Source organism: Frankliniella occidentalis, unplaced genomic scaffold (genome assembly GCF_000697945.3).
Source record: "Frankliniella occidentalis isolate FOCC.00 unplaced genomic scaffold, Focc_3.1 Scaffold41, whole genome shotgun sequence".
NCBI lineage: Eukaryota > Metazoa > Arthropoda > Insecta > Thysanoptera > Thripidae > Frankliniella > Frankliniella occidentalis.
The window spans coordinates 310295-320547 of NW_026267171.1; the positions used below are offsets into that span (position 1 = coordinate 310295).

Sequence of the window (10253 nt, forward strand, 5' to 3'; positions counted from 1 at the left end):
GAAAGGAAGCTCCTCATAGTGTCTGTACAGAGACAAATTGGACCAGCGTTGGCAGTTACTGTCATGTCAACTCACCTATTCTTTTGGGTAAAATGACTCCATAGACTTCTCTGCTTGCTCATATGTCAAGAACATTTCTGGGCCGTGTTCCTGCAATCATATTAAACGGTACTTTTAGCGCTCATCAACTATTAATTACATATAATTTACTCATACAATACACTTATAAATGCCTCTCCCCCCATGCGTCTCTAAATGACTATGGTCTTTCAAATAACTAATTATGGCACTGGATTAAACATTAAGTACGAAGGGGCAGCTGCAAATTATCTGCAACGCACATTGATTGATTGTTTGGGGGATTACGCAAATAGTACCACTCGGTTTGCACCCCAATCAGAAAGTAATAAAGTTTTCTGTTCCATGAGAAAAAAATAGAGTCAAATATGTGATATGTGATAAAACACTGGCACGTTCACCCATTTGCATAAGGACCTACAACAGTATTTAACCATGCTTGACTCCATGATTTAACATACTGCATGGATTGGAGGAGTCTACCCATTTAACACCTTTTCAACAAAGCTGACAGTGAGCCAAGTTATTTACATCACGGGCATCATTTACTCGGCCTCAAAAAATAACTTACAACTTAATTGTGCGTGTAAAAATTGAGCCAGAGGAGCATAACCTCCTACAACAATAACCGGAATCGAACAATTCAATATTCCGGACCGGAAACAAGTAAGCACTATACCTTGCGATTAATAACGAAAAGCGGCGATGTCCACTCTAGAATTCTGGTTAAAATCCTATGATCAATGATTATATGAGTAGGTATTATCGGTATTTGGCAGGAACGCCGATCGTAACGTTTCCATATAGGCGCGGGAAATGCGCGGTGGGGGTGGGGAGGAGGAGAGGGGTAGGGGACGCGGCACGGCAAAGGGGGAGAGCAATAATTACGGCACACTCACCGACATGTCGTGGTCGCGGGATATGTGATTCTTTCCTGGGGTAGGCAATCCCGCCTCGCTTCTCCAGGATGTGATCCTTTGGGGATGCTTCCCGTCCGTGCATCGTTGTGTGGCTCCAGGCGGCAACGCCAGGGAAGTGCCATGGTGACAATAGTGAAATGATCAGGATAATAAACTATGATGGGCGATTTGCTATTAATAATAATTATATTTGGCGACTTTTAAGAAATATGCACCAGCCCGTGTGTAACAACGTTTGGAGCCGAATCGTATTTCGTGCTAGTGCTAGTGCACGGACGACATCGGCACTACCAGATTTAGACTCAGCGTGCGAGAAAACCAAAGAGGTTGCGTAGCATTTCCGATGCCGAGCGGACTTTTGTCTTTTTGTCGAGATATTAGGGAGGCTCGGCGCCTGCGAGACTCCGGGTAGGCCATCCCGCAATACACGCAAGCACTACAAGCAAGATGTTGCCTAAGGCGCTATGAGCCAGCTGAACTTGGCAATCTCCCCCCCCCCCCAGGCCCGGAACTGCAGTTAGGCTCTTCGTTTGCCCTCCTGATGGTATCTGTACCTGATTTAGCTCTTATTTCAACCACCGTCACTAAATGAAATAACATAATGTAATTAACTACTTTACTCATTTTATTTACTAAAATAGATAAATTAGGTTCGGACAAACGGGCTTTGGACAATCGGAGCCGCCTCTTTTCAATGAAGTAAAGGAATGTCGACATACTGGGCAAGTTTGCCAGACAGATCTAAACCATTTCTAGAGATGTTTTTATTTTAATGAGTTTGGCCAAACTACATTTGTATAGCCGATCACAAAAGTCAACCGTTGACAATGGGTCTGATAAATGGCAAATTTTATCAGAAAACAAAAGTGGTGAAAAAACTCGCGGCGCAGACCTCGCTGACAATGGAAGGATATTTGTAAAGGTTAAATTTTGGCGCTGGCGGTTTACCCTGGTCAACTTCCGGTGACTTCCGGGCACGACCGAACTGATCCTTTATCTCCCGTTTGCTTTAGCATCTTTTGTTTATCTAATGTTTTCTGCTAGAGGCTTCTGCTCCCTGGTCCAGAGTGCAACGACCCAAACTAAATCTTTGTTTAGACTGTTTGTCTGATTTCTGACAGTGAAGAAGAATGGATTTGAAAGGAAAAGTAGCTCTGGTCACCGGAGGCACAGGTGGAATAGGAAGAGCTTGTTGTGAAGAACTTCTGAAATACGGAGCGAAGGTATACGGAAGTCCAAGGCACGGGCGTCGCCCGCAATGAGTTCAGTGTGTTTTGACAGCTGTCTAGGAATTAAACAAATGTTAATGATTTGATTGACACCTGATCCATAAGGAATTTGTCTCGTTTTAATTTTACTGCCAGATTATAGTAAAATCTACTGTGTGACTACCCACTGAGAGAATTCCACTTTTACTAAAATTATGATAGCTCACTTTGCTCTTGTTTCCTTCAAAGGTCTCTATTTGTGATTTGGATATGGCTGAAGGTGAGCACATTGTAAAACAGCTCAGTCTGAAGTATGGTAAAGACAGGATTCTATTTTGTCAGTGTGATGTTACTGACTACCCACAATTTGAAGGTAAAGTTATCACACATCAGCACAAACATATCTTGTTTCATTTATTATTATTTTTATTATTATTAACATGTACTGTTTCATTATTAACATATACTTTTTAACTTTAAGAATCTTTCCAAACAACAATGGCTGCTCTCGGTGGACTTGACATAGTTGTGAACAATGCTGGCATAATGAATGACCGTTTGTGGGAGCTGGAAGTTGATGTAAATCTTGTAAGTAAAATGTTGTAACCATCTCCCCTGATTATGTTTGGTGAGAAATATGTACAAAATATAATCTATTCACTCAGAATGGCATGATACGTGGGACACTCTTAGCACTGAGGTTCATGGGGAAAGATAGAGGAGGACGTGGTGGTGTTGTCGTTAATATGGGATCTAATGTGAGCCTGAGACCATATGTGAGTGTGCCAATATATACAGCAACAAAACATGCAATAGTGGGATTCACACGCTCATATGGGGTAAGTTTTGGAGGGATGTGCCATTTCTTTTGATAGCTCTTAACATGTCTGTTCATGGAAAGTTTTACTTTGCAGGATGCATATCATCTAAATATGACCGGTGTGCGAATTTTAGCACTTTGCCCTTCAGCCACAGACACTAAGCTAGTCCAAAATGTGAAGAAGCAATTGCTTTCATCTGAGTTTGAAAAAGCATGGCAGAGAGATACAGCTAATTCAGCATTGCAAAAGTAAGACAATTAATAAGCGCATAATTTCAATTGAACTTATAAATTTCACAATATTCTTCCTCTTTTTTTGAAATAACAGACCTGAATGTGTCGGGAAGGCTCTGGTACAGATCCTACACAAAGCCGTGAGTGGCTCAGTGTGGTCTGTAGAAAATGGTCAACCACCATACCAAGTCAACTTCTCATAAACACATGTTGCTCAGAGTTAATGTGTAAGAATGAATTATTATTCATTCAAATGATGCAGCATTTTACATGAATTTCTAAGTACAGCCTTAATCAACCTTACTTACTGCATTAGTCACTACCCTCAAGGTGTTGATTTTTAATTTGTAGCAAATTATTATCATTGAGAGATTTCAATGTCATCCTAAAGGGGAAATAATGATTCAATACTTTATCCTGCTTAGGTTATTAAAGTAGAGAATATATTTTGTAGTGCACAAAAACTCAACAGTTTGTTGAGAAGAGTTCCTCCTCCCTTTCTTCTTGGAGAGGAAAGGGGGAGAGGGTTAAGGAGTTGGGGAGGCAAATGCTATGAAGATAAAAAACGTTTTGGAGCTGGACTCATTCCCTGTTAATTCTATTACCTTTAAAAATTTGAATTGTAACCAATACAAAAAATATAAGTGTTTCAAAACAGTTTTTAGAATTTTCTAATGCATGTAGTTTTATTTCAAAACACAAGGCAAGAACCTCTAAGCTGTGTTCCAAGAAGATCAAGAGTTCTAAAAAATATATATATATATATCCTCCAAAAGACATCTTTAAAACAAAAGCTATTACTGCAACACATTGACTAATATTTAGTGTCCATTTCCAAACTTATAACAAAATTTACAAAGAATTTCTTTGTGACTGTAAAATAGAAAGAAGAAAGGATGAAAACAATTTAATACTTTTCTGCAATGTAGTTAATGATCTTGTTTGTTGTAAAATAAATGATACCAGGTTACCTGAATAAAGTTGAATCCTTACTACAGTGCATCCTCTACATCTAAAGTAACATTAGTATCACAGATCTGCAGTTTTAGAAGAGAAGATTACGATTTCTCATCAAATGATAATTATAAGCTAAACAAAAGCTCACATCAGAACAGTATGTACCAAAAGAGCCTTAGCATGGATTCAAAACAAAAGGTAAAGTAAAAATGCATGCTCATAAGCACATGAGATTCGGTTACACTTCGTTATATAAAAATACAATTTTATTAGAAATTCTTGTTAGCAATCATTGATACAAAGCTGCTAATATCACTGATTCAACAGAATTAATTTAAAATGACAAAGACAACAAAATATTTGCATGCTACCTTTTAGTTATCGGCATCTAAGATTGACCTCTTCTAAATAATGATTTTTTTTTTCTCCAAAATTAGTGGTTTACTAGGACATTATTGACAATAATTATGGCAATGGCACTTGAAATCAAATCGGAAATTTAACATGTTAATGCCAACCATATTTACTAATCAAAATTAAACAAAAATTGTCAGTGTGTAAAAACAAACTTTATAAATAAATTTGTACTGCTCAGTCTTCTGGTTTCTCAAGTAATACATTTTAAAACGCAATAACAATGTCTGATGGGAAACCCATGAGATTCTACAAGCTGTCGTTGTACATCAATTTAACCATGTTTACCAGCCAAACCCTCACCTCACACACAACTACACTACAGTAACTTCTAGCACCAAACAAATCAAGCACCACATTTAACAGTTGCAGAACGGACCTGCTAAATTTAAATATTTTCACACTACAACAGCTCAGTTCAGTTTTCTCCTATCTCCTTCCTGTACTGCTGAACGAAATTGAGAGAATGGGAGGATAGAAGATCAAAATTAAGATTACCATTTGTAGTAGTAATAAAAAGAAAATCAACAAAAAACATCAGTTTCAATTTCATCAACCCCTAACTTTCATACTACACTCACAACAAAATTAAATAAAAATATATATGAAATGACTCACTGATTAATATTTGAAAGTTTTTGAATGAGTTCACTGTGGTGTGACCCCACTGTTACAAAAAGTCCATCAGTATTGACACTTTTTGAACCCGAAGAATAATCAATCTGTTGATTTTTTAGTGTTGTCATGTCTCCACCAGCTGCATGGATGATGGCATTGCCTGCACAAATATCCCACTTTTTGATATTAGTTGTGTGAATGTAGGCAGTTGCATTTCCAGCTATGACTTCTAAAACTTTATAACCTGAAAGAGATCAATATGTCAGTAAATCTCTATAAACTCGGTAAAAGTAGATGGATCGATTTATCACTTCAACTAACCAGCACCACCAGCTGGGATTACTTTTGTTTCTGGACCAAAAGCTTTCTTGGCAACTTCTTCGACACGGCCAGCATGAGAACGGGAAACTATTATGGAAAGAGGTTGTATTTGTTCAACCTGAAAATGATAGAAAGATTAAATAATTGATCGATTAATTCATAAAATTACTGTGATGAAACAAGGTAACATATCTACCTGCTTTAAATTTTTAAGATCAGCTGACTTTGCCTTCCCTAGCCATGACCATGTAGTCTTGGGCTCTTCCGCAAAGGGCTTATGTATGACACCTATAATAGGTTTCCCTCGAACTGCAACACACACTAGTGTTGTCACATAGCTGAGCAAGTTTTCTGCAATCAATACACCTCATTTTAAGAGAAAGAAGTTTCCAAAAATATTTACACAACACAAGCAGTGAATATATTCAAATTCCCCACCAGTGAACTCTTGGGTGGCATCTAGAGGGTCAATCCAAACAGTTACGTCATCAACTGGAACAAATTCATCCCCTGGATCAGCCTGCCCGTCCAAACCTCGTGGGTCTAGCTCAACCAACTGAACAGGATTGCAGTCTTCAGAAGCTTTCTCTTCTTCAGATATCACCTGTAATGGTTCTCAACTCAGTTAAAGAGACAATTTAGTTCAAGCCTTAGTTTTAAACTTAGTGCACATTCTTACTTTTACTTTGGGAAAAGCTTGAGTCATTCCGTAATACATCACACAGTGAGACTTTTTGTCAGCAATAGTGACAGGATCGTTAGCACCCTCCTTCGTTTTTCCCTTACTTTTAATATTAATATCGGGTAAACTTCGGACATAGCTGACTTCTTTCCCACCCTTTTCGGCAACTTCTATTGCTGCTATTAGCAGCTTTCGTAAATTTACTGTATTTTCTTCATCTAATTTAGAACTTCTACTAATTACATATAAAATTAAGAGCAGGAACACAAATATCAAGCAGACACAACCACATTTGTTTAATCGAATGACACCAGCAAAATTCATGGTGAGTTAAAGGAAGTGTTCGATAGTAAGTTAAAATCAGTATTAATCCTAAACAAAATTCGAATTAACAGAACCGAATATTTCCCAATTTCATTAGTTGTTAATTATGGATGGACAGCACATTTTGTTGATAATCAGTTGATATTCAATGTGAGAAATACTGACATAACCTAAAGTCCTCTTTTCTAAGGGAATATTCTGAATGCTGTGCAAAATGAATCCCGGTTGCACGTATCTCTCCCAAATAAAGTTTCAATTGAAGTGGAGATCACTGACGTTACAACTTTGTTTTTTGTTTTATTTGAGCCCATACGTTACGAAGACCAGACGGAGGCCCTTTCGGCTGGTGATCTATCTCCGGACAAGGCGCCTAGTAGATAGGCTGCCCCGATATACGTGACGTGACTTGGATTTAAGCGCGAGTTTTTAAACCAAGACGCATCACCGCACCGGGCTCTGGGCTCCCTTGAGGGGCTCCCCTTTCTAGTCTTGAGCAGGTATAAGCTTGAGATGTCTTTCTAAACGTAAGGACCCACTGGGGGAAAATTACTTCTTTAGCATGATAATTAGACAAATTAACGAAGTCAATCGTTTTCTCATGGTTGATTTTAGTTTATTATGCATGGCACCCAAGACAACCCTTTTTAGTTCTAAATGAATTTGATAAATTTGCTCTTCTCTCATGTGTGAGGAGTGGTTTTCAAATGGGTGATAAATTGATCGGTAGCACCACAGATAGACTTAATGCATTTAATATCATACTGCACTAAAACTTAGACACAAAATGTCCAAATAACAAATGAGTAGTTAAAATGGTAAAAGTAATCACAATCATAACAAGAATGGTAAACATAATCACTAAACAAAATAATTCTGTCAGAAATCCATAACATACATCAGTAACATAGCAGCACAACATTAAAAATTACTTTGAAATCTGCATCAGCAGTAAATTTATTTAACTCTTACATCACAATAGTTGAGAATCCAACAAGTTGGAACTTAATGCAAGAGGAAGTTCATAACATCACGCAGAAAAAGAAATGTTTTGGAGGAAAAACAATAGAATTTCAGAAAAGGTTGGCTCATTAGCCTTTTATACCATCTAACGAAAATAATTCCTAACGACATCAAAGCGTATGTGTTACAAATACAATTCACATGCAAATTCTTAAACCAATATGGCGGCATTAAAACTTGTAGTAAAATGATAATTAGCAACAATACTTAAAATCAATAATTATATTTTTATACAATATATAAGTTATCTTCCCTGCAAAACATTTCAAAGAAAAACTCTTCCCATACCACTATAAATTTTTATAATTCAGTCGATTCAAAAGAAAAATGTGTTCATCTTGGATTGGTGATAGCTGCACAAGTGTTAAAAAAACTCACAAAGTCTGGTAGTACGAAATTGTACTAGGAATTAGATAGTTTCTTCAACTTCTTGGGCACTGAACTTGACACCGTGATGTAGAATAATGTGCTACACTCAAACGCACACGTGTTCACTAGCACATAAAATATTGAGCGGGCAGGCTTGATTGGCCAGGGAAGTCCAAGTCAGACAACCAAGTTTGTTGTACTGTCCTCACTTCAGTCTAAGTTCTTTGTGGCCTCAAAAAACAAAACAAAAAATTACAAAAAGGAAAACTTTTAAAAAACTTGAGTCACAAAGCCAAGGCACAGCCACAGGCATGAGCAACCTGCTTAACAGCCTAGGCAACACACGGCACAGCCTACATGGGACTTCAATATTAATCACCAGGATGTTCTGGACATGAGCGATTTACTTCAAACCATCTGTCAATGCAACTGGGAAAAAAAAAGATATTAAAATGTGCACTCATATTTTAAAATTTATGACAATTGATAATATTAATATCAAACTCACTTTTTATGATAAATGCATAGACACGGCAAGCGAGCTATGGTGTCTCCTTGTAAAAGATCTTCAAGGCAGATAACACATTCTCCCTTGTCATCTGTAAGCACATCCTCTGGAAAAAGAAACAATAAGAGTGACTTTATTTGGCCTTTATTATCACACACTGAGATTTTCAGTATAAAGACTGTCGTACATACCATTGTATGAAAGGCGTGGCTTGGTCAAACACATGACAATATGGCACTCAATGTCATCAGAGAGAACAAATTTGGAACATACTGGGCATTTTATACCTGCAAACATACCAAGCCAAAGTATATTATTGAAAAGCAAACAGGATACTGTATCCACTGACAATTCACTATAGAATTTCTGTTTCACTAATAGAATTAGTGATGTGGAAACAGAGATAAATAAATGAAGGTCGTTTCTCTTATGAATGAAACTAATTTGTTGACAGTCTGGAACATTTGTGTCAGGTGATTTCTCATTGTACATTCAATTCTCAACTTAACTAATATTGGTGGAATTGAAGTTCTATATTCAAAATGGTAACGGGCTATGCTAACATAGTAAAAATAATTGAATAATTGAACAAAAAGAAATAATTTTAAGTAAACTAAAAACCATGTGAAAGTAATAATGCTCGACGCCAACGACCCTTACCATACATGAGGTTGCGCCTGGCCCTGGACGCTCGAGAAAGAGGAGAAGCTAATGACGCAGTAACATCATCGTCTACCTCCTCATCCAGGTCAGCATCACAGCCATTCACATCCTCCTCGTCCACATCACCTCCTTCTAAGTCCTCATCCTCCTCCTCATCTTCTTCTTCTTCGACGCCCTCCTCTACCCCGTCGTCCTCCTCATAATAGTTGTCTCTATCGACAGAACACAGCCTCCGGGCCCTGCGGGGCGCATGCCGAGGCCTCCAGGCGCTCGCCTCGCTGGCCGCTCTCGGCCGGCCCAGGGCGCCCAGGGGCGCCAGGGGCTCCGGCTCGTCAGGCACACACGACCCCAACACGACGCCCATCGCATCATCGGCCGCCTCCACAGACCACGACGCGGGCGGCTGGCTCCATCAGGTCATCCGCACATCTTCCAGGATGCATCCCAGAACATCGCGCGGATCGTGCATGCGCCCCGATGAACAGATCACGCTCCTCCATCGCCTGAAGAAAGGGGGGGGGGGGGCAGCGATGCGCCCGTACTCTCCGTTCCCTCCCGCGATTGGACGGCGGCGTCCTCGGTGGCAGCGACGTCGCCGCCGTGCAACGTGCAAGACGCGGCAGGTCAACACACTCGGCGGGGCGGGCCTGAGGCAGCTCGTCTCCTACGGCCGGTGCGGACCGGAAGGTGCGACAACGCTCGTCCAACCGCCCCGTCCCGCCGCGCAGCAGTAACACGCGGACGGGACGGCGGGGGTCGATCATCGGGCTTTGGGGCCCCGATGGACAAACGAACAGCAAGCCCGCCGCCAGCCCACCCCGCCCCCGCCTCCCTTCCTTCTGCCAGCCAGGGCCAAAAACGACCAATTCTCTTCGATCTACGGGCCGCTTCGCTGCTACCGGCCCGCCCGGCGAGGCGTCCACAGAAGGGCCACCCGGGGACGCCTCCAGTCCTTGACGCTCGCCACACGGTCCCCGCCCTCCCCGGCCCGCCCCGCGCCGCCCTGCCCACCACGTCATCGTCGGTCTTGATTAAAACGGTCCGCCGGCCGGCAAAGATGTCGGCGCCAAGGGGTGCGTAGGGTGGGGCGTCAGCATAGGGCCGAGCGTCAGCCGGC

General features: G+C 40.5%; 3 protein-coding genes across 5 annotated transcripts in view; 1 reads left to right on the top strand and 2 right to left on the bottom strand.

Annotated features, from left to right (window-relative positions):
- Positions 1-725: 725 nt before the first annotated feature.
- LOC113203400 (15-hydroxyprostaglandin dehydrogenase [NAD(+)]-like) lies at positions 726-3935 on the top strand. Of its 2 annotated transcripts, none has more exons than XM_052266700.1 (6): positions 726-744; positions 2456-2579; positions 2688-2794; positions 2872-3045; positions 3121-3275; positions 3355-3935. In XM_052266700.1, exons 2-6 carry the CDS (start codon positions 2477-2479, stop codon positions 3461-3463), a joined length of 648 nt encoding a protein of 215 aa, XP_052122660.1. In that variant the 5' UTR covers positions 726-744; positions 2456-2476; the 3' UTR covers positions 3464-3935. The 2 variants fall into 2 exon arrangements, with proteins under 2 accessions (XP_052122660.1, XP_026273844.1); XM_026418059.2 differs by lacking the exon at positions 726-744 and adding an exon at positions 2025-2221.
- Positions 3936-4450: 515 nt separating this feature from the next.
- LOC113203398 (putative inositol monophosphatase 3) lies at positions 4451-7173 on the bottom strand. Its single transcript, XM_026418056.2, has 6 exons — positions 6250-7173; positions 6009-6174; positions 5767-5921; positions 5571-5688; positions 5250-5493; positions 4451-5076 (listed from the first exon to the last, which is right to left on the bottom strand). The coding sequence occupies exons 1-6, from the start codon at positions 6574-6576 to the stop codon at positions 5061-5063; spliced, it is 1026 nt and encodes a 341-aa protein (XP_026273841.1). The 5' UTR covers positions 6577-7173; the 3' UTR covers positions 4451-5060.
- Positions 7174-7312: 139 nt separating this feature from the next.
- Positions 7313-10253, bottom strand: part of LOC113203399 (E3 ubiquitin-protein ligase ZNRF1) — a 9154-nt gene continuing 6213 nt past the window's right edge. Inside the window, exons 1-4 of one of the 2 annotated variants that reach the window (XM_026418058.2) lie at positions 9134-9943; positions 8665-8760; positions 8474-8579; positions 7313-8394 (exon numbers count right to left, since the gene is read on the bottom strand). In XM_026418058.2, the coding sequence (XP_026273843.1) occupies positions 8337-8394; positions 8474-8579; positions 8665-8760; positions 9134-9500 (627 nt within the window). In that variant the 5' untranslated portion in view covers positions 9501-9943 and the 3' untranslated portion in view covers positions 7313-8336. Of the gene's footprint in view, positions 8395-8473; positions 8580-8664; positions 8761-9133; positions 9944-10253 lie in introns of those variants that run through there. The other variant, XM_026418057.2, reaches the window with a different exon arrangement.